Below are 23228 nucleotides of genomic sequence, written 5' to 3'. Positions count from 1 at the left end.
GACTGGTCGCCCCTCGTTCTGTTCAACGGTCCCTGCCCTCCTCTGAACCTGGAGGGGACGATGCGCGCGACTTGACCTTCGCGCCCATCACCCATAAGCCCTAGGTCGTAACTTCACAGTACCTTTGGGCGCATATTCATTCTTCGCGATGGTGGCGGCTCGACGGGAACGAACCTCGAGGCCTTCTCGCGAGGACGTCGCGTCAAGGGAGCCCAACATCCTCGAGGCCTGCACGATGAAGTTTGGGTACCCGGGCATCTCGCCTTCCGAAATCCAGCGGCCCCGTTTAAAGCGGCAGGCGCAGGTTTTCGCCGGAGGGGACCCCTTCCTCAACGAACGAGGAGACGGATTATCATCGCCCAAGAGAAGAAAAATCGACAGTTTCCCGATCGGTCCTCCTAGAGACGTTTGCATGCTACGACACCGTGGCCTACCTCGGAAAGTAGTCCCTACCGAACACCAAAACAAGAGCGCCGACTCGTCACCCGGCGCCGCGAAGGCAAAGAGGAACACCGAGGGCAGTAAGAAGTCGAAGAAGCGGCTCATCACCGCGGACGAGACGACCACGATCGGGCGCCTGGAGCTTTTCGGTTGGCAGGCCGAGTATTCACAGACCAGCGCCACTCTCGCAGCCCGGAAGAAGTTACGTAACAATATCATCCCTAAGAAGGCCCGGCGAGAGGCTGCTTCGCAGCTCATATTCGGAAAGGGCATCGCGGGCGTTGGGGTCTGGCTGGGCAAGAGCGGTACTACCACTACTACCGCTAGCCCGGCCTCGGACCTGGGCCGGCAGTTTTCGGGGGACGGTCTACTCGACGGCATCTTGGGAACTCCTCCTCAGCAGACGCTACTTACAAATTCCTTGGCGATCCGCCGCCGTCAACGGGCACTGCGGCCACGATCTCCGGGCTCGCCTCCGAGAGCACCGGTCGATGGCGACGTCCCACAGACACCGACCATAGTCACACTGTGCGACGACGCAGTCAGTAACGGCACCATTGAGGGTAAGTTCTATAAACTGTTTATTCTTTTCTTTCTCCTCCTAGACTCGGAGCCAGCTGCTCACCAGCAACAACAGTGAGAACACCAAGTTGTGACTTCAACGCGCCCTCGACCCCTACTCCGCAACCCCGACCACAGAAGCGGGCACGAGACGAAGAGGACTCGGAGGAACCTGGTACGCCTACGTCGACGTGTACAGACGCCCCGACCCCGAGAAAGCGAACTAAGAAGACGCCGACTCCGCCTACATCGCCGACCGTCGTGACCCGCGGCATGAGACGGACAATGGAAGCCCGCGGAGTTTATTTGAGTCTCGCGGCCCTGCCATATTAAGTGCGCTTGCGGGCACCACCAGCGTTATGCAACGACATGGATGGAAGGCGAATGAAAGAAGGGGGAGAGACGATATGTATGGGTCACCTACAACCGGTCCCAGCCAGATTTCTTCCTCTCTGTTGGGATGTGTACTTTTCTATTCCCTCGTACGTTTTGGAGTTACCTACTGTCGGCATGTCGCGACTTTCTTTGTGTATCACATTACTATCTTCTTGGTAGATTAGCAAAGCATTGAATTCATCACCCAAGTCTTACCTTTATGTAAATCTTGGTGAAACGTACACGTCATCTGGTGGTAGATCGTTCGCGAAGAGTTCTAGTCAATGTGCTACCGTATGTTGCATTTCATATTCGAACTCCTCTCTTCTCTGCCCGCAACTCAAAACGAAGCTCATGCGAGAATAAGCCGGTCACGTCTCTTCAAGAATACAATAGTTCTGACATCATTACAGTAGTATTACTAAATCCCCCCTTACAGTCGGTGCAAGTGGAATGGTTAAGACAGCTGCTGCCAATGGAGAATGTGCAGTTCATTCCCGCGGCCGCTTGCAACATGACGAATGTAAACTCGCATCAATGACAAATTGCCATTTCGCTATCTAATACCCCTTTCCCTCCAAGAGAGGGGTTACATACCCACACGCCGGCGATAAAACCAATAGAGACGCGGTTGTCGGAAGAGGGAGGACAGACACTACCACCCGTTTCCGTTGCAGGTTACCAATAGCCACTCATCGCTTAATATGTAACGAACTCATATGCCCGCCTCACTTTCTTAGCCAACCAACTACATACGTGCCGTATATGCGCAGCACCCGGGACCCGTTTGTGTGCAATAGGGGCACGTTGGGCAGGAAATAGTGGGTTTTTGGGCACTGGAGGCCCCCATGGGGTAGGGTATCCGTCTAATATCGCCTATCCCCATTCTTCCCTTACGCAAGTTCCCCAGCTCATGAACCTTTGCTCCAGAACATTGTCGGTATACACATTTTTACTATTCATTCGATTGATTCTCAAATGGTTCGATCAAGTTTCACACACATCTCATTCGCATCCAAAAGGATAGGTGAAACGTAAGTAGATTCGTAGGTGAGATGTGTACCCTAATGAGTGGCCCAATATCCTCCATCTTACCGTTTCAAAACATACAAGCTGCCACCCTCCATCGCGTCTCACATAGCTTCCGAAATCATAAGCACGTTCAAGTCATTCAAACATCATGGTATCATCAAATCAAGAATCGCATGCCTTCGCCAGCACACGCCCAGAAAGTACGAAATGAATATACAGCCGGCCAAGGGAAATAGAAAGAAAGAAGCGGTTCTTTTCTCGCAAATCTCGGTTCGAGTTGAAGCGAGAAAAACGTATTTCATCTGTATTCCCGACCGCGTTGGTATGAACCGTGTCTAGGTCGCGTTCGAGGCTCAAATCGCGACTCGAAGGGATTTCCTTGCCGCCGTGGCTCATCGAGGTCCTGCGAGGAGGAGTACTCGCTCGTTCCGTACCCGCGGGGCGTCTGCGGTAGGTCATCGATGATGACATGGCGGGTGTCGAGATATGGTGCACGATGCCTATATCCCTCACCTACGGGGCGGGTGTCGTAGGCATAGCCACTCTGACGAGGGAAATGGAGAGGGGAACGGGGATGGTGGGATCGAAAGTGGTGATATTCAGCACCTGCTCTATGAGTCCTACGAGGGTAGTACTCGGCTCGATGGTAGTCGGGCTCGTACTCGCGAACTTCTTCGGACAAAGAAGACCAAGAACTAGACGAATCGGAGTCGACCTCTTGATGATGATGACGACGCGGAGTGCGAAACGTCTCCCGGTGTGTCTCGCGATGTGCACTGCGGCGCGGCTCGGGGGACTCAACGGTGTGCACAACATGCCTCACACCTCGGGTGCGTGACGAAGGTCGGGGGAAATCCGATGCCATCTCTTCGAGGGTCCGCTGCTTTTCCTGCTCGTCTGCGCGACCATTAAGGTAGGCTTGGTCCTTTATCTTCTGAATTTCGATTTCGCTGGTCTGCTGCTGCACAATAACAGGGGTTGCAGGTGGCGGCGATCGTCTTGGTACTTGAGGGGGCACCTCAAAACTTGGACGGGGCGAGTAAAAGGGTTCACTATCTCTCCGGTATGGGTGTTCCGGTCTATGGTGCATCCTAATGGGATGGCCATGTGGAAAACCATAAGCGCTGCGGTGCTCGTGGTAGATATGCGGCCGGGTCCGACTTAGCCCTCTCCTCCGACTTTGCGACCGGCTTCCAGCCCGGCCCTTCGCTTTGCCCTTATTGTCGCGGCTCCTGTCACGATTCTTGCCGCGACTCTTGCTACGGTTCTTGCTGTGGCCGTGACCACGTTCATGGCTGCGACCACGGCCGTCACGCCCCCGATGCGGCACGACGAACTGGTCGTGGAAGTGCTCTGGGTCGGCCCTGTCGACGTGGATTCCTCTTCCGACCAGCCAGAGCCTGATCCTGCGTCAGAGTCATTATCCGACGAGGAACCATCACTGCTGCCTGAATCGCTTTGGCGAAGGACTCGCGGCTTCTTCCCCCTTGAACTTGCCCCCAACAGGCCCATTAGCCAGGTGTGGGGGAGGAAGGGGTACCGGTCTATTAGCAGCGTTTGGAGGTGGTCCTTGACCCCGTCCTCCTTGGAGCCCTTGAGGATGTCCTGGATGGTGTCCTGGAGGCGGCGCTCTAATAGGGGGTACTTGGCCTTGACCTTGACCAGGACCAGGACCCCCGAATTGTGGGTTTTGTGACTGATGAATGGCGGCATTCTGTGTCATCATTTGAACTCTCTTTTTTTGTTGCAAAAGAGCAGCAATATCCACATTCGGACGCGGTGACCGCTTGAAGTATGCTGTGAGTGAGACCCTTTCCAGATACACGTTGTTACTCGGCGGGTAGGACCCATGTTTAGCCTTGCTTGAAGACGAAGACTTCTTTGCTTTTGTTCTGCTTTTATTCCTACTTCTACTCTTGTCTTTCCCCTTCTTCTTGGGGTGCTTTTTGCCTTCGTCCTTGCGCGGCCTTGTCACAGTGTGGTATTCTGTGCGAAACATGGCGTTGGCCGGATCTGCCGGCCTCAGCTGCTGATCTATTTGAGCAAGTGTCCATTGGTAGATAGCTGAATCGTGTTCGCCAGCTGCGAGCTCGCTGTAGGTGCGATCTAGTTGTCGTTGCAAGGCTGGGCTCAGGTCATTCTTCTTCTTTAAGACGTCATCAGTCTCCTTATCCAGTCGGCGAACTTCCCTGGACAGCTCTTTCTGTGATTGACTCGTGACCCTGGAACGGATAGCCTGCTCCCAACTTGATTTGACGACATCTTCCTCGTCACGGTCCAAGTATTGGCGGTTGTTGTCTCTGCACTTCTCGAAGCGGAAAACTAGGATGTCCGTGCACTTGGCCGCCATCTCCGAGTATGACATGACATGCTCACTGACGTCTGTCACTTCGACCTGCGGCGTTCTGAACCGGAGCTCGAGCGGTACCGCCTCCATTGGGGGCAGAGGAGGCTGAGGTGGAGGGAACTGATGGTGTGCAGGAGGCGGGCCATTGCGCGGCGGAAGTTGAATGAAGCCTTTTTCGGCCATGATCTCTAATGAAAAGGAGACGTTGTATTATGACGAGCTCGAGGCAATATGTGACTGGCACCTGCCTCTTCCGGAGCTATCAGTTAAGTAACAACAAACGGCAAGTTCAGGGCTGGGCTGTGTAAGACAATCGATGATACTGTCAGTCGATCTAGTGAGAAAATGGCTGACAAGACTAACAGTGCTTGGTTGCCCGGAAGAATGATCAACAGAGAAGGTGTGTATTGGATTCAAGGGCGAGGGTGAGGGTGAGGGCGGGGTGTCCCATCTTGATATACGGGCAACATCGATATCAGGGCGGGGAAGGCGAAGCAGGAAAACAGACAAGGATGGGTGTCAACCAGAGAAGCAAGCCACAATCAATCATCAAGGAGGGGAGGATTCGGCATACAGGAGCCCAGAGGTAGTAGCACGGCAGCTACGCATCCTCTTTCAGGCAATCCTCGCCCGCCCATATAAGCTTATGCAAACTGGACAACACATACCTCGCCTTAGTCAAGCCAGGACGCTGGCCGGCCGGGCGAATACGATCTTCTCATGCAGATATTAGGGCGCAGGATCGATGCGGATGACGCGCATCACCGCACTCTTCCAGAACCTCTACTGTTCATCATTCAAAGCGCGTACTGTTGCAGTCCTTCGTTCTCCCATGGAGGTCTCAGGAGAGATATGACCGGCGCTTTTTCGATAGCAACAGGCCGGCTCCTGGTCATGACTGTACCTCAGCGAGCACGCACCTGAGGATGGAATGCGACAGGGGGGCTTGCTGCGCAAACAGACACACAACTGCAATCAAGCGCTTGAGGGAGTTCCGGGCGGCTCGGCGGGATCCAGGCGGGCAAACAGGTGGGTGCGGCTTGCTGGCGGCTTGGTTCGCAAACGAACGAGGCAGCCAGAGCTAGAAGGTGGCTAGGTTGCCTGGCCTGGGTGATGTATGGTTCTTTGGACATTCTCATCCAGTCGATGATCGAGTGTCCAAGGCTGGCCCTTCTTCTGGGGCGGAGTATGGTAATAGTCTGCAGCCAGCTGTCTGCAAGTCTGGACGCTCCAATCAGCACCTGGCACCCTTGTTCATCTGGCGTCCCTTGGATTCCGGGGGGAAAGTGGGGCTGGGGTTCTCTCGTTCTTTCCTCTAGGCATCAGGCTCTGGCATTTTGGAATGTTGCCTTTGACACATTCCATTGGTGCTGATTCTAGTAGTTTTGCTGACGTGTTACGTTTTACGAGCTTTGCAGATGGCATATCGCTTGCTTTGTTCCTTTCCCTTGAATCTGGATGGCTCACCGGTGTGTGGTGTGCCTTTTTCTCGGTACTGTTTTATGCGCACGAATTTGGGGCTGCAAGTTATTCGATGGGTAAAGTAACCCTCTGACGCGTACCTGGGATAGAGGTAGGCCACAAATATACCAGGTCTAATTAACCGGGCGATGCACTTCAAACTTCGATGGTACGCCCGATTTGGCTGCAGATGGCCATCGTGTAGGAATCGTCAGCACACCACTATTGCATGCCAGCATCGTCTTCGTTGCTTGGCTGTTTATGAGGCTCCGTGTGGGGAGGATCAGCTCATGTATATTTCGCCACTGCGTATGTTGAATCAATTGACATGTTCATGGTTCGAGCTGGGCATCACCGACAGTCCCATTGCTAGCCCAATGACCTCACAGGTGCCCTTCCTATCGGTGTCTCTTTTGGGGGATCGGGAATTTTTCTTTCCAGTCCCCCCTTCCTAGGATATTTCGGAGCCAAAGCCGGTTCAGGGATCACTCTGTTTTCAAGCACCACACTCGAGGTCTCGTTGACAAATAAGACCCTGGGTCCTCCACATGACCGGATCCCTCCGCTGCCACGCCACGGCCGGTGAACGAGCCAGCAATCATCGGGTTACGACACGACAAACGAGTTCCCAGACCCTTGTTGGAGGTTGGACCCCAAGCGGCTCGGCCCCTCGACACACCCGACGAACAACTGTTCCTGGGCGAATCTCATGCACGCCATTGTACTTACTTGCTCGCAGACAATCGTCCTCTAGGGGAGCGAGCCGTCACAGGCAACGGTATTTGCAGCGTCCCGTCCCCCTTGAACGACCCACAACTGCTTTCCCGTCTTATTTTCTCCCCCTTCTTTGTTGGACATCACGGCGAATCCAGAGATGTTTGAGCTCTCGAGCTGCCGTCTTCCAAGCCTTAAACGGCACACCCAATCACGCGTTGGCGCCACATGATAGGCTGACCACCAAGCAACCTCCAGAAGTTCGCGCAGCACAGATCCCGCCTTATGTCTCAGTCTCCCCCAGGGAGCTGCTTGGATGTACCCTGTTTCCAAGCTGTGTTGATGCCCAACGGCCGGGAAAACTTCACCCTGCAATACATATATATTTTACTATGCGAGATGAATCGCGATCTATGCTCATATCAGCAACTATAACCCCCTTCGTGGCCTATATGGTCTCTAGATCGTTGTGGTATCTGACGGTACTGGGGAAATTATGGTCAGGTACGCCCATCCTCATTCAGCTACCATGTTGCCGGCACTGTCACTGGACGAGCTACCTTATCCACGTCGGCATTGATCTTAGGAACTGCGAACAGGCTTGACATATCACACATGCACAGCTCAGCAAACCATGAGTCAAAAAATTACTTAATATTGATTTTATACATGAATAATACTTATAGGGATTCCCGCGCAACCTATGGCCTGCAGTTCAAACACCTGATATGGCGGAGTTAGTATTCAAAGAGGGTTCTACCAAGACCCTGTCAGCAACTGCACGACTCCAACTAGCTCAACTAGCTCAAAATGGGGCCTGTAGGCAGAGTCCGACCAATAGTTCCAAAAAACGACTCGTTGAGGGAAAATATAATCTCTAAACCGCGTACTCAGGCAATCACATTCTACGCTTGGCCTCTCTTTTTGGAAGAGACATTCCGAGAATTGCGTGCTGTTGAGCTGGTAGTCTCCGATATTTGGCTCCTGCGAATGAGCACGTATTGTACTTCGCGGAATCAGCCAATAAGGTTGTCGGCTATCGTGTCGGGCTACCCCTTTTGAGCACAGGGTGATAATAGAGAGAAATATGATCAAAATGCGTCCTGATGGGAAGAAAACGCTCTCGAAAACATATCTCTGAAGCCAGCAAGTACAGGTGCCTCTAGGCCTATAAGAAGGATCACCCGTAACCAATCTCCCTTCCTTCCATTTTTCTCCCTATGAAAGCAACCCATCCAAATCCCCATAAACTACAGGTCTCTGAGAAAGCAAGAATGCATTTCACAAGCGCCATCGTTGGAGGTATGTACCCCCTCCTGTCCCTCTCTGGGTATCAAGCGCTCAACATGCTGACGTTCATGCCCACAGCTCTCCTGGCCACTTTGGCCCTGTCTGGCCCCGTACCACGATCGACCGAGACCTACAACGAGGGTAAGTGTGGCTTCCGACCAAGTTATTCCTTACGGATGCTAACGGATGTAGCAACGATGACAGCCTCTGATTGGGCGACTGGCGACGCGAACATGTTAGATGCGTTGAACCAAGTGGCAGGCGTAACAAAATTGGGAGGACTCCTGGGAGGGTTTTTCCGCTAACGGGAGAAATCCGGCGCCTCTGGATTGCCCGAAATCCCGGGAGCTCACCCCAAGGTCACACAGGTGTCTAGGAGAAGCCGCTGCCAGAGCATCGATACTTGGAGTGCTGTCCGCGTGACATGAGGATATTCACCCTGGGATGGAATAAGTACAATGCACTGCGCAAATCAGCTGTTGATATCTGTCGTTGGCCTAAGGACTTGGGTTGATATATACATCATCATGTAGCCAAGTGGGCACGTTAATTATCCGCCCCTGACCACAATTCGGGATGCCAATATCAAGTTTTTGACGTCAGCTATCTAAAATGGCTTCAACTACAGATCTAGCCCCATGGTACTGCTATTGCGCACCCTGTTAGGCGGATGCGTCACAGTTTGATGCTAGGTACCCACCTAGTTTCGGGAGTTAACATTGTCCTGGTCGGTCAGGTGCGCTGCCAATTCCAACACCGCAAGGTAGGAGATAGCAAGTTACCATCCATGGGATGACGAAAATTCCGCTACCTCTTTCCTTCCAGCTCTGTCATCTGAACCGGTGGATTGACAAAGTAACCCCGGCACGTGGAGGATGAAAAGCTCCGGCTGAGTTCTATAGACGGGAGGTATGCTTCCCTTGCCCACTACATGTAATTTTAGAAGTTGTTCTGCACCTTCCTTAGTTGCTCCAAGCACCTTCGAAGCCGACTTCTGCAAGAACGCGTGCCGAGATTGGACTGCATACATGCACATGGCATGAATAGGTGCTGTTTCTATTTCTGGACGTATCCAGTCTGGTGACAGTCAACATGATCCTGCTGATAGCCCCAACCGGAATGCTCACGTATGGACGTCTTGCATGCACACAGAAGTTGAGATGACGCAGCCTACACGTATGTAGAATTATAGTCATATTGGATGTGGCTTGATGGTATGTTTCGGAGATCCAACCTGCCATTGATGTACATTCATGCAACTTTGGACAATGTACCGCGAGAACGAGGGATCGTGCAAAGCTGCAGCCTGTTGAGGTCATTTGCATTTCGCAACATGGCTCTTTGCCTCGGTCACCTCGGTCATTTCAGATCAGGTAGACACTGTGATCACTATATGTTCCGTCACTTCCGTCAGTGCTGCCAAACCTCGTGGGTGAACGTCGACAAGAGAGACTCGGAGTTTGTAATCAAACATGCATGTGCCTACTCGAAAAACAGAGCACAAATCCAGGAGAAGCTTGGCTCCTCTAATTGCATCAGTGCGGCTGTCAGTGGTGCCCAGTCCTTTCGGCCCACGTGGGTAGGCATGGCAGAAAATCGTTGGTGTTTGTAATCAAGTGTGCACATGTGCATGCTGTGCCCCCCTGAAACCGAACGCGACTTCTATAAGACCACAGCTCTTCCCTGGCCTAAGTCAGTACAGCTGTCAGTGCTGTCAGTCCCTCTAGAGCACGTGGATAGCCTGCGACAGAGAACGCGCGGTGTTTGTCATCAAGCATCCCCGCACCTTCCCTCGGAATAGCTTCAACCCAAGCATAGCGTCCATGAAAACACAGCTCTTCCCCCAAACACAGCATATTCGAACCATGCCTTAGCAACTGCAGCTCTTTCTTCCATTTCTGCAATGACTTCTTACCAAGTTCGAGATGGATGGTTTGTGACCAGGCAGTCCCCCCAGGCATATAAAAGCCCATCTTGATTCCCCTTCAATTCATCTTCTCTTCTCCCCATCAAACACACATATGATCCCAATCTTTCTTCTTGGAACCAAACAACCCCCAAGATCACCCGGCACTCTCACAGCCAAGCGACCATCGACGTCAACCAGAGCCCAGCTCCAGCCACCCGTCCTCAATCTTCCTCTCACTGCTTCTCCCCCCACGCAACAACAAGACTCACAAGCCGTCACCTTCTCCCACATCGCCCCAACTCAGTCCCCTGTCTAAACCGGTCCTCCCCCATGTCTCAATCCACCGCCGCCAACCCCAGCAGCCTCCCACAACCCTCGGCCAGACAACACTCACCACCACTACCAGAACCTGATACATTCGAGCTCGGTCCAATGGCCGAGGGAGGGCACGCTGGGCGGCAAGGTGGAGCGGGGAGGGGAGTCGACCGGCAGGGTCAACGGGCGGATGTGGAGGTGACGTGCTGTCTACTGTTGCGTTGGTCTCGGGGGATGAGTGAGAGCGAGGAAAGGACGGGTAGGCTGGTTCTGGGTTGCTGGACCTTGACGTCGTTGGTCGCGTTGGTTGTGTGCCGGGTGCTCTTGGGGTTGTTTGGAATTTGGAAATTCTGATTGGGATCAAACATAATTAAATCAAACATAATTAAATAATAAGCACTTTTTTCTTGGTATAATCGACTGTGTTCCTACGTACCTCTATCTGATTCTTGTTCTTATTAATCGTGTTTGTTGGTGCTTAATAGATGTTCTAATTAACTTATTTAACCCTACGAATGCAATCAGATACAAGACACAAGCTATGGTCGGCCCCTAGGCTTCAGCGAAGATATGTCTGTTTCGCCCTCTGATTAGCGAATGCCTCACCGTACACCTCGAACACGCACCTGATTGTGTGCGCAATAGCAGCACCATGGGATCAAATTGATGTGCAGTTGAAGGGGAGTTCAGTAGGTAAACTACGTGTACTGTGTGTTGGTATCTAAATTGAGGTCGAGGGCGAGTAGCAGGTAATGTGACTTGGCTACATGTCATGTATCTACTCATATCCTTGGCACAAGAAGATATATCAACGGTGTGCTGGTTTGCGGTGCACTCATCCCATTCCTAATCATCCGCACTTGCAGCCCTTAATAGTGTTGCACCAGCATGTCCCCGGAAATCCCATGTCTCTGTTTGGCGCTTCTGGGTGAGGCATAGGCGGCATAGGCGGAATAGGCGGCGGAGGCGGCGGAGTTGAATAGGGCGAAGAGTCCGGATCGGGCGGAACGAGTCCCCGGGCTCTAACAGTTAACACAGGCGGAGCTGCCGGATTCTCCAGCAGGCCAGGGGCGCCGAGGATGCCAGGTTCACCCGAGATTGGTTCTGGGGTGCCTCGGGCACTGTTCTTCGTAGCAAGTGCTGTTATTATTGATGCATTTGTCAGCTATGTGTAGAAAGTACAGCGGTGGGAAGTCACACTCACCTTCGGTGTCGATCCCGTTCGATCGTGGCACGGGACTTGCCAGGACCAAAGGGGCTAGGATGACTGTGGGCATGGCGGTTAGCTTTTTACATGTAGATAGGGAGAGGAGCGGTCTACACATACCGCCCACAAGGGTGTTGGTGAACAACATCTTTCCCTTATATTTGTAGGGATTGGGACAAGTAATCTAGATATATTGCTCGAAGGGATAGAAAATGGAAGGACAGTAAGTCGGTGCCAGATTGTCCTTTATACAAGCTTAGAGGCACTAATATTCGTTGATTTTGGAGGTCACGAGTTTCCAGAGGGGGGAGGGGGGTTATCTTTTCGCCTGGTTCGCGTTTGGAAGGGTATTCTGTATCCCACCACCCCTTTGGGTCAAAGGGGTAACCCGACAAGTTAGCCAGCAACCTTATTGCTGGATCCAAATTTTCGAGATACTCTGAACGGCATTCGATCAGTCCTTGTTGGAGCTATGGGTCGGGCCCTGCCTGTTGGCCCCTTTTTGAGCAGGTTCAAGTCAGTTACCGGCAGGACCTTGGAAGACCCCTCTTCACGATTTCCAACTTCGACATAGAGAAAGAACGTTTGTCCTGAGGATTTCAACTCCGAGATCGTCGACGACGAATAGGTTTACCTACACGCACGAAACATTCACACGTTCAAGCACGTTACGAACAGGTAGTATTCTGGACGTGATCCCATCTTTCCAGCACCATCACAAACAACCAGGTCATTTAGCCCTACTAATGCAATGGAAGATGCTTGCCACTCCATCAAGGTGAAGTGTGCCACCAATCACCCTTATCGTCGGCCACTGTTCGTCTTTATCCGAGCGCGCCATTACGAAGCTGGCTCCGGATAGGTGGAGGGCAAAACGGGCCGGCGTCAATGGATGGTAAATAGTGTATCAACTCCGACGGGTGTTTCTTTTCCTCTGGGATCGCAGATCTCTACTCCTATAGAGGAGCATACAGTGATTGTGTGAAGTAAGTGTTTATTGGAACATAAAAGTATACCTTATATATTTTGTTTATCATGCAAGTTACACTAGCAGTAGTCGTCTGGTTCAAAATTCATCGAAGATAGATCTGTTTCGCCCTCTGATTAGCGAATGTCTCGCCGTACACCTCGAACACGCCCACCCGGTCATAGAGGTCAGTATCAATCAAATCCTCCTCATATTCTTCTTCTTCTTCGCTGCCATAACCCCCGTCGCTTCCGCCTCCAACACCACCACCTATCGACCCTCGGTGTCAGTATTTACTCTTCTTAAGGTGAATAGGATGTTTTAAGAGGAGCTAATGGAATTTTTAAAATAAGCGGTTATTCCATTACTCGTAAGACACTGGACTAACGTGGAATAAACATTAAAACAGGAAGGAATAAACAGCGAAAGTCGCTTACCACCACCAGAAGTGAGAAGTATCATTCCATAATGGACCCCCAAAGCCACCCGGTCGCTCAGGAGGCGTTCACCGCGATGGTGTTTTTCGCACGTATCTGATGTGCAAAACACCGGTACCGTCGCCCACGGCAGCAGCGTTGGCGGCACGTCCGCCGCCCGCAGCTCCAGGGTCTCGCGCTGGAGGAACGACAGCACGACGATGCGGCGGTTCTTGAGCTTGCCGGGCATCCTGACTTCTCTCCGCACATTCTCGGCGATCTCCCGCTGCTCCTTGTCGTAGATCCTGCCCAGCTCCTCCGCGAACCAGTCGGCGTCGTTGACGACGCCGCGCCCCATCAAGTTCAGGTCTTTGTCGTAGATGTAACACGGCCGGCTCCACCGCAGCGTCGGCGGATCGTGGCCCCAGGGCTGCCCGTCTACGCCGGCGCCCAAGAAGGTCGGCCGCCCGGTGAAGCTGGCTCTCTCCAGGGCGGCGAAGACGGCGTCAGCTTCCCAGTCCCGGAGCTCGGGGTCGGGAAATCCGAGCTTAGGCTCGTTCCACCGCGCACACCTGATCTCGAACCCTCGGGGCTGTTTTCCAAGAGACTTGAAATCACGGTGGGAGCCACGCGTATTCACTGCTGCCGGGGAGCCGTCGCAGTTGCTCGTGAGGAGCTCGGTGTGGCGCCAGTGGCTGGACAGGAATGCCTTGTCGCCGTCCCAGTGTAGCCAAGACATCATATAATCGAATAGACCAGGCGTGTCATACAAATACCCCGGCAACTCGCCGCATTCGGATAGCCGGGACCGCACCACATCGCCACACCATATCAAATCCTCCCCTGGGCGACCAATGTGTAGATCAAAACTCCAAGGCGAAAGATTTAGTTTCGTTATGCCACATTGGTCATTCAGTCCTTGGAGACCGATGGATGGGTCCTCTTCCTGGCATGGACTTTGACAGCGAAAGAACACCTCGAGTAACGCAGAATAGCTAGGTAGAGGTATCTCATCCACAGGGGTCGTCCAACATGGGGGATCTAATGCATAATGTTCATGAAGTCTTGGAATGATGTCTAAGTAGGGATCTTCACTGTCTGAGGGAACTTCGCCGTTCAAGAGGATTTGACCGTCTGAGTCGAATTCAGCGTCGAGGGATTTAGTCCAGGCCTGGATGACTGCCCGACCATGAAGTGTGTCCTTGGGACTAGTGCCTCTTTTTACTTTCCGCTGCTTCTTCTTCTCAATCCGATAGCCTTCGTTTCTGGTGCCTTTGGAGCCCTGCCGGGCCGCCTTCGTGGAGCCGGGCCAAGCACCAACTTCCAGTATCGGCGGTGGCGATTCCAAAGACGGCACCGACGATACCGACCACGATGGTGGTGGCCGTCTGGGATTCGTAAACTTATTCTTATAGTTCGGGAGGTTGAGAATACACCGGCGCGGATCGACATGGAGGCGGTTGTATCGACTGTGGGTACAGTGGTGGGCACAAGCCCAGACGGCATCACCGTTCCCGAGACAGAAGAGCTTCCGCGGCGCGAAGAGACGATCCAGGAAAGCGCCTCGGTCCGTGAAGAACGGGTACAGGAAAAGGGCGGCGTCGGGCTCTGCCGTCGGCCGGGGGTCCTCATTCCTTAAATACGTTTCGTATATCCTTTCCATCCTGTCTCCGTCCTCTTCCAGCTTCTCGATCTGAGACTTCGTCATGTGATCCTCGGGACAGTCATGATCTGGCAACGTGATGCTGAGCTTGGCGCCCAAGAAGGTATTCAAATAGCCATCCACCCATCCATTGTCATCGTCTGTGTCCCAACAGGGGCAAAATACGTCGACCCAATCCGACGATCCGGACCGCGTCTTGCATGGCATCTTGGGGTACCAAAGACCGCGTGCCCATGTCATCGGGAATACCATCGAGAAGGGCGCCGAAATTGATGTAAGATTCGACGACCTCCACGGGACGACGTCGTGGGGCCATCTGGCCTCGCGCGTAGCTCAGAGTTGCCCATTCTACGGTGTCGAGGTTCGCTATCTGCGTGCGGTGAACTACTTTGAGGAGCCGTGGATCCCGGTCACTAAAATCGGCGCTCTGGAGGTCGATGAGATGAAGAGGGACTTTCGTGGGATCGCCGCGCCTGATGGTACCCGGGCTCTGATTGCCCGAGCCGGCCAGGCATGTTTCCAGAGACCTGGCGGCGAAATGAGAGACGTTTTCGTTGACTACCATTCTCTCCTTCGTTTGTGAACCGATTTCTCAAGTGAAATACAAGATATTGGAAAACTTCCACTTGCTCTGCGGAAAGCTTTCGGTTGAGTTTGTCGGACTTCGAGAGAGGTTTTCCCCCCTTCCGAATACCTCCCACTCCACCAGCGGCCAAGACCAGCATTTTGTCAGGAGACAATAGGCCTGCCCGTGCTTGCTTCCCTCGACCCCCTATCCTTTGTCCAGCTCAGGCAGACAAGTAACATGTTTGCTCGAGTCCATCAGGCGACACTCCGAGGCGGTTTGTAGGGGTCCAGGGGAAAACCCGTAGGACAATGAAGACAATGCCGCAAACCTTCTCTCTGTCACCATGCTAGGACGACACGCCCGTTGATGGGTCATATCTGGTCGAGGAAGCCATGTCAGATCCCTGGTATTTGTTGCGACAATGGGGAAAACAACTGACGTTGGAACACGGCCTGTCCTTGCTCTCCGGCTCATCTGCCCAGCCTTGACAAACGCGCAACAGAGTCATCGCGGCTCTTCAGGGTACCTGACACCCACGACTGCATTCTGAGTACCGACGTATGCGATTTCCCCTCTAATATTCTTATACCTTTCTTGAGCGTCCCCCCCAACCGGCCAATCTGGAGCCGAGTGAGCACGTGTTTCTCCTAAAGGGATACGCTGCATACAGATCCAGCAGCAGCAGTGAACTGCCCTATCTCGAGGAGACAAAGCACCAAGTCCCCAAAAGTCCCATAGCCTGGCCCTAGTGCGTGGAAGTCGGACACTACTCCAAACCCTCGGGGATAAGCCGCCAGAACTCCGTACCGACCAGCCAGAGAGCAGCACTCAGCCAACACCGTCTCGCCATCCGTCGCGCTATATCATATCCCTGCCGCACACAGTACATATGCGCGACCCCCCTCGCGCGCTTCCTCCACGGATTTACAGCAGGCATCCCTCGGCACAAGACCCGGCGCGCGCTCGGAGGAGCTGGGAATGACGACGATCCCTCGGACGGAGTCGCCCTAGGCTTTTCGCTAGGCTCGCCCATCCCGCCTATTCAGGCAATCCCGGAGAACAAAGAAGGACTCCTCTGCGAGGCGCTACGCACCATAGCTCCTAGCTTAATGGCTGGCCCCGTTTCCACTTTCCGCCCGTGGGCTGATCGTCGCCTCTAATGATGACATGGCCGTTCCCGGCCGAGTGGCAGAGTGGTGTTGTCGTCGGGGACTAGCCAGGCTAGATGATTGCTAGATGACGCCGGGCCCATTGATAGGCCACTAGGGCCCGACTCTTGGCAAAGCAGCGTGTTTCTAAAGTAGTAGTGGTAGTTACTTGGAAGAAAAATGTTTCGTGGGGTCCGAGATGCGTTCATCCGTCCATGACGGGGTTCAATGAGGGAAGAAACATTGTTTGGTCATTCATCCCAACTCAGATGACATCGGTACATCAAATCTAATTGACAGTCTTGACGAACAGACGTCTCGACCATCACCTCTCTAGCTAGCCCAGCTTTGTCCCTCTATCAAAAAGTAACTTCTGAATTCCCCCCTACATGATACTTAAGGCCGGCTTCTCCGATGCACGGCGCTGCGGCGACACTGTGGTAGCATTGAGAAGTGCAGCTGATGTACATGAGACCGCCATCGCGTGTTGATTATAGACACGGCGAGTTAAAATACGAAGTGTTCAGACAATCACTTCCTTTCTTCGTGGCCTGATACCACGACACAGCCTCCTCCCCATGGTTTCGAGATGTTGTATTGATAAGAGGCTGACTAAGTGTCAACACGGGCTGGGGGATCCTCAATCCTGAGACAACCATCGCACCGGCACCCCTGCAGTAGTTCGTCGCTATGCTGAACCAGTAGCCTGCTGTAGACTCGTGACCGTGACTGCAACTGAAAAAAGCGCCATCAGTTTACGTTAGGGAAATTGAAGCGTTGTTTCAACTTCAGCTCTGGCCATTCTGGGGATCGGGATATCACCTAGCGGCGTCCCCGACTTGCGAAACCATCCTTCTGGAATCAAGACGGCCGCTACCAAGGTTAGCTTGGCAGGTTGTCATCCAATCACCCCCGACGGCTTCCAATCAGGAGGAAAGGCAGTTGTCGAAATTGCCGTAGTCAAGCTCGGGGACGACTTGGCAGACGTTGGTGGTGTGACATGAGGCGCATGCTGGCGGCGGCGAACACAAGTCCAATGCGACCAAGCACATCATGCGCAGGAGGCGAAATGGCATATACCAAAAAGCCTTGGTCGCGGCGAAGAAAACAAGGAATTTGCTTCTTGCACCAGAATGACGCCATGAAGGCGCCCGGCAGATGGGGGTTGAGCCCAATGGTACTTGCTAGGCTCGGCGCCCCAAGACCGGATCTGAGTGGGGGTTGGTGCAGGGTCCGTGTCGGATAGATGGATCCCCAGATGGTGGAAACATCGGATCGGTATGTGCTGAGATGAAAGGACGTACGATCCAAGCAGTTCGACCACACATACGCGCACGCTATGCAAATCATGATGCCAATCCCGCAAACAGCGGTTTGTTGCATTGACAAAAACCAAGATGGGGGGTAGAGTACTATTGGTGGTAAGGGTACTGGTACCAAGAATAAGAGTAAAATCGTAAGTCTCGTATACAACAACGGTAATGCACTGTGAACTGATTCGTTTCATCATATGATTCCTCCAGGAGGGTCGTACGCTACTCCACGCGCGTTGGTCGAGCTCAGGCCGGCGCTGCCTGGAGCATCTGTGTCGGCGGAGGCCGTGTTCGTTTTGCGCAACATGAACATGGGCTTCTTGCCCTCTTTGTCCAGTTGCTTGAAGAGAATGAGGGGCTTCTCGTCCAAGCCTAGACAGCGTTCTTGGTCGCCGTAGACAATGTATAGTGCGTATTGGTCCCAGGGCGCATTGATCTGGTACTTTCTAAGGGCGGCAGGGAGAACCTTATAGCAAGGGTCATCCATACTGACCCGGAAAGACTTGAAGATCTCCACCGAGGATGAGCCGGAGCCTGGGGTGTCTGGGGCCGGAGTCTGCATCCGACGTGGGGCCACCGGCTGCTTGGACGAAGCAGAACCAGGATTATAGATGTGGTCGTTTTCGGCAAAAGTTGACCGTGATGACGGGGTTGGCTGATCTGATCGATACGACCTCGAGCCTAGAGTGGCACTGCCCATTGTGGGGGGCGAAGTAGGTGATGGTATGTTGGGAGAATAGCCGGGTGATGTGGCTTGCCCAGAGCCGTTCATCGCGGCGAGGTGGGAGGAGGAGAGAACGGCTCTCTCGGCAGCGCTGGATGGATCGAGCGTTTGCTCTACCGACGGCCGCTCATGAGTAGTCTGCATGTATGAAGGAGAAGCGTTCTTGGGGGTCGTACCCAGCACAATCTTCTTTGTAGAGTACTGCCGTTTTAAGTTTCCTCCCGACGATTGAATTGACGATGGCGTCGGCGCCGGCGGAGATATGGTGGAGGACTCGTAGCTGTAGCCTGGGTTTTCCCGAGCAGACACATTGGGTAGCGGTTGTTGAGCATTCTTGGCCAGCCGCAGAGCAGGCAACATGTCCTCACGCAAGCGTCTGTAATCATCGGTTAAGCGGCGCAAGTCTTGCTCGACGAGGCTCATCCTCTCGTCTCGAAGACGCAGCTGTTCCACGAGGTGTTTGATGTCTTTCAGAGTTGCTGTCGCATATTGAGCCTCGGCTTCGGCAGCTATATTCAGATCCTGTCAGCTGAATTCCCCGGGCGGTGTTTTCCCCTTTAGCTAGAACTTACACTGAGGCACGTAGTGGTCGCTTTCTATGGGAATGTCTTGAGCTTTCTTCACATCGTAGACGCTCTTAAGGATGGTCAGGCGATGACCGACACTCGCCACCCCCATAGATTTCAGATCGTCGTGCAACAGAGCCACCAAGGCCTCGCCAACAATCTCATTTTCTGCCAGCCTTCCGTTAGCCATGGCACGCGTGCAGATAGGCGAGTTTCCAGATTACCCACCTAGGAAACGGTCCGAGTATTGCTCCAAACCTATGGTAGCAACAAAGTCGGCGCATTCGTCGGCAGTCCACTCCGTTATGATGGTCTCAGGTAGGCGATCGGCGCTGCTCCGGTGGCCATAGGTGGTCGGAGTATGCTCGGTCGACGAACGGCCCTCGGAATCGGTGGGGGAGATTTCTGAATCGGTCGCAAGTACGGGCGAATGCAAGCTCCTCTCATACTCGTCATCGGCGTCCGACTCGGCGTAGGCGGTTCCCGAATCGAAGTTCATGGTGCCTTTTTGCGGCGGTCTCTCGGTTAGTTGATCCACGGAGCGGGACGACTATGCTCAAATCTCGACGGTGCAGAGCTGCTTTGTGGTTGCGAATGGCTGCGAACGCTGGGCACAAAGAAAGCCCGGCCAATTGCCAATGCGAAGCAAGCAAACAGCTGGCGGGCGCCGAGGCTGACTTGGACCAGTTGATAGGCACTTAGTTTTAGCAATGCCGTCGGGGTTGCTGTTGCTGGCGAAGGGGGGGGCTGGTCGTGGAGAGGAGGTCGCAGCGATGGGCAGGTTTAGGTTGGTGGTGGTGGTGACTCCAAGCTTGCTTGTCTTCCTTCCTATGCAATGCAAACGGTCCGAGGCTCGAGCCGCTCTGGATGCGGGCTTGTCAAAGGGGTCTTGGGTCTTCGATTCAAATTGGCCGTACGCTCGGGTGCTCGTTGCACGATTAGATTGAGCACGTAGGCTGTGCGGGAGCTGCAGTGTGTGTGCGTGTGCTGCAGGTTGACAAATAAGTGGGATTGGGAACTGCTGTGCCGGGCGAGACTCCTAGTAAGCAGGGCTGGAGTAGAGTTGGGAAGCTATGCAGTGCTGGATCTGGGAGAGGAAGAGGGAGAGAGAGCGCGCGTGCGTTGCGTGTGCGTGCGTGTGTGTGTGTATGGGAGTAGAAAAGAGTATTGTCTCGAAATACCCTCAGAGGCGGTGCAGGCAAAGCAAGTCAAGACAAGGTAAAGCAAATCTAGAGAGCCAAGCAGCAGAAGCAACTGAGAATGAACGAATGGATCAATTCGTTCCTCTGTTACTGTAGAAGGTACATGTACACTGTAGGTTAGCCGCTGGCAGCAGGCTGGATGCTGGTAGGTATTGGTCCTGGCTGGTACTGGCGCTGGCACTGGTGCTGGTTGCTGTGCTGCTGCTTCACACTACCCGTTCCCTCGCTCTCACTCTCCCCCACTTTTCTGCCCTGGTCCTTGTCTTTCTTCTCTCTCTCTTTGCCCTCTTTTGCTTTTTTGCAGGTCTGATGCTTGGCATCCGTCTCCCGTTGCCCGCTCGCCCAGGGGAACTTTCTTCTCCCATTCCACCTCTTCTCCATCTCCCCATTCCACGTTTACCCCTGGCAAGCCTCGAGCCTGCAGTCAATGCATTGGCTGTCTACGCTCAAGGGTGGTCTCGCTATAATCTAGATATTCTATTTTCTACCTGCAAAGCTAGCATCCATGGCTAGTGCGAAATGTTGGTCCCTCTTCTTAGGTTAAGTGGCCGAAGGTGCTGAACCCCCCACCAGCTTTACTGTATGGAACCTTTGTGCTGGCATTAAGTGCCTGCTTGTGATGTCTGCCATTTATTGATATCAATATCGATAATGATATTTCATCTGTGCTCTAGCTTCCTCCCCTTATCCTTCGAATTTCGCAACAATCCCGTTTTTGTGAACATCTCGGCCCCAGGCCCGACGCTTTCTCCTCTTTGGTACGTAATGGATGGCCAGTGTAGCAGGGCCATTTTCGTTGGCGCCTGATTCACGGCATTGGACTTATATCCGCCCACACTCTCTCTTGTGCGGTGCCCAATTGGCTGTTGTGTCAGTGAGACAGCCGCCGCGCAACCAGATTGGACCATTGGCACTCGACGGTTTGGAGTTCTCGGTTGACAGTGGATGGCATTCTCGCTTGGCCCTGCACGAGTTTGACTTTGAAAAGGCTCCCCTTCGCTTCTCTTGCCTCCTTACAGCCGCACCAGGCATTCGATCGATATGGGTGGGCAGGCACAACGTGGTCGTGTTTGACGGTTGATATCCACCTCGCGGCAGAGAAATCTTGGTTACATGTACTGGTCGAGAATGCGACCGTTGCAGATGGTCCATGATCCAGGGGACTTTGGTGACAGCGTGACCACCTCATTTCAACGGCTTTTCGCCATGTTACATTGGTCTTATTTGCGAGGGAATAGTCTGGTTCTCTACGATGTACGCGCTACGGACCTTTCTCCCCATTCTGTATGTTCAGCCTGACAAGCTTGCCGCTTTTCGGAGCTCTCTCCCGCTTCGTTGGGGTTTTCTAGAACATTGTGGTGCTACTTGGCATCTGGCCCAGGGTACAGAACAGAGCCTGTTGTTTGTAGGTAGGTATTGCCATATTCGGGATATGTATTCTGGACCCTCGAGTGACGGCTTCACCCATATCCGAACAGCCATGTAACCTGACGGACCGAGCAAAGATGGGCGCGAAAATTCTAGGGACGAACCCTCACTCTCCGTAACGCATCTGCCTCTGTCAAGCTCCGCTGCAGTTGCGCCGATAAGGCTTGTATGTGTGTCAAGCCTCAAGCTTCTTGTTTCGTCTCATGCCTCTGGGTCGCCTTCCTCATTCGGTCTCTTCACGATGGCTTCGAAAAGAAAAGAAAAGAAGGAGCGTGACAAGCTGCAAGGGTCGCCAGTGCGTGTGGACGATCGTCTGGTCTGACACCCCGAGGCGGCATGTCTTCTGTGTTATTGGAACAGCCGGTAATATGTGAAACTTGTAAGAATTCCCCCCATGCGTGTTTCAACTGAAGGTCAAAAATAGCATTTTTCTTCTCTGGCAGGCCACCATCTCCAGGATCTGCCAGATTCACTCACGGCCGCCTGTCGAACGGGATAAGCAAGCAAAAAAAATACTGCGCGAGCCGTTGCTTAATTGGACGACCAGAGAACGAGGATCCCCAACGCCCCCAGAAGCCTCCAAAACATCTTCTCCCTCAATAGTAGCTCGAGTATATCAATGTCGTTCACACACACACTCACACACCTCGGTCGTGTACAGCCCCGAAGGAAATGCTCAATGACTCGCCGCCATCGCGAGGTGGCTAGTATGTAGGTAGTGCGGCTTATTGCTTGCGACTATTTGATCGATAACGTTGCGGTTTTGAGCACTAGACAGCGGTAGAGCCCGGGTTCCTGCGTTAGGAGTTCCGCCCGCCCCCACCTCGCGATCCTATTTTCTAGTCCAGCCACTCCGTGGGCCTGCGCCATACGTGTGTCATCGTGTTGGATGTAAGACACATAAAGTTGAACGAAGTCGTCTGCATAGATCTATCTTGAAGACGAAGACGCATTCTGTAGTGAGTAAAGCATCAAATGGTCCGTCTGGTCTAGATTCTGGTCCTCCCCTTGGCATCCTCTCTTTTCCCTCGAGCTTCCCGTCCTTTGACTCCACGGCAGATCGCGTAGCTGGGTTCGTGAGTCCAATCAGAACCCAGTCACCGTCCAATGGGGAAATGCATTGTGGGATCGCGCCATGCTGCACATGCCAAGGAGGACGTTCATACCATCGGCAAGTTCCCAGGGCTCTTTTCCAGCTCAGCTCAGATCCGATCGCCTCGCAACCCGACGTGGTGAACATTGCGAAACAGCTGCGAGTTCAGGCAGGTGGAGCCCGGCCGTGGAATTCCTTCTGCCGGGTGGCTAGGAAGAAGCCCTTCTAACCACTGCTGTGTATTGTTGCGAGCCGATCTCGTGCAGGTTTGCTTACTATATTCCATGCTAGAATACTGGCAGTGCTCAGGATCTTCTGGAAAACCGAAACACAAGCTGTATTCATTCGAAAGCCCATTTGGTATTATAATGGCATCCACCCGAAGTCAATCCACTTGATTCTCCCAACTCAGCTTGGATTGTCTAACGAGAAAATTGTGGCTGTATGTTGGTCAGGTCTGGAATGGTTTCAGCTCGTCTGCTTCTTAC

General features: G+C 53.2%; 6 protein-coding genes across 6 annotated transcripts; 3 read left to right on the top strand and 3 right to left on the bottom strand.

The window, feature by feature from the left end:
* Positions 1 to 148: 148 nt before the first annotated feature.
* PG985_000468 (sister chromatid cohesion protein) lies at positions 149 to 1335 on the top strand (the record flags this gene model as incomplete). Its single annotated transcript, XM_066820237.1, has 2 exons — positions 149 to 1004; positions 1079 to 1335. 2 exons carry the CDS (start codon positions 149 to 151, stop codon positions 1333 to 1335), a joined length of 1113 nt encoding a protein of 370 aa, XP_066691116.1.
* A 1372-nt stretch (positions 1336 to 2707) lies between these two features.
* On the bottom strand, positions 2708 to 4939 carry PG985_000467 (uncharacterized protein; the record flags this gene model as incomplete). Its single annotated transcript, XM_066820236.1, has 2 exons — positions 2708 to 3809; positions 3852 to 4939. The coding sequence occupies 2 exons, from the start codon at positions 4937 to 4939 to the stop codon at positions 2708 to 2710; spliced, it is 2190 nt and encodes a 729-aa protein (XP_066691115.1).
* Positions 4940 to 8205: 3266 nt separating this feature from the next.
* Positions 8206 to 8526, top strand: PG985_000466 (uncharacterized protein; the record flags this gene model as incomplete). The annotated part of the gene is made up of 2 exons (XM_066820235.1): positions 8206 to 8362; positions 8414 to 8526. The coding sequence occupies 2 exons, from the start codon at positions 8206 to 8208 to the stop codon at positions 8524 to 8526; spliced, it is 270 nt and encodes an 89-aa protein (XP_066691114.1).
* Positions 8527 to 13155: 4629 nt separating this feature from the next.
* Positions 13156 to 13765, top strand: PG985_000465 (uncharacterized protein; the record flags this gene model as incomplete). The annotated part of the gene is made up of 2 exons (XM_066820234.1): positions 13156 to 13170; positions 13220 to 13765. 2 exons carry the CDS (start codon positions 13156 to 13158, stop codon positions 13763 to 13765), a joined length of 561 nt encoding a protein of 186 aa, XP_066691113.1.
* Positions 13766 to 14831: 1066 nt separating this feature from the next.
* Positions 14832 to 15263, bottom strand: PG985_000464 (uncharacterized protein; the record flags this gene model as incomplete). The annotated part of the gene is made up of 1 exon (XM_066820233.1): positions 14832 to 15263. One exon carries the CDS (start codon positions 15261 to 15263, stop codon positions 14832 to 14834), a length of 432 nt encoding a protein of 143 aa, XP_066691112.1.
* Positions 15264 to 17920: 2657 nt separating this feature from the next.
* PG985_000463 (MAPKKK cascade protein kinase regulator STE50) lies at positions 17921 to 19516 on the bottom strand (the record flags this gene model as incomplete). Its single annotated transcript, XM_066820232.1, has 3 exons — positions 17921 to 18960; positions 19024 to 19185; positions 19246 to 19516. 3 exons carry the CDS (start codon positions 19514 to 19516, stop codon positions 17921 to 17923), a joined length of 1473 nt encoding a protein of 490 aa, XP_066691111.1.
* Positions 19517 to 23228: the final 3712 nt, after the last annotated feature.

The sequence above is a fragment of the Apiospora marii genome (genome assembly GCF_038362585.1).
Source record: "Apiospora marii strain CBS 49790 chromosome Unknown utg000001l_segment0_segment0, whole genome shotgun sequence".
NCBI classification, from domain to species: Eukaryota; Fungi; Ascomycota; class Sordariomycetes; order Amphisphaeriales; family Apiosporaceae; genus Apiospora; species Apiospora marii.
The sequence above is the reverse complement of the archived record's forward strand: the minus strand, read 5'-3'. Positions and strand labels throughout refer to the sequence as shown.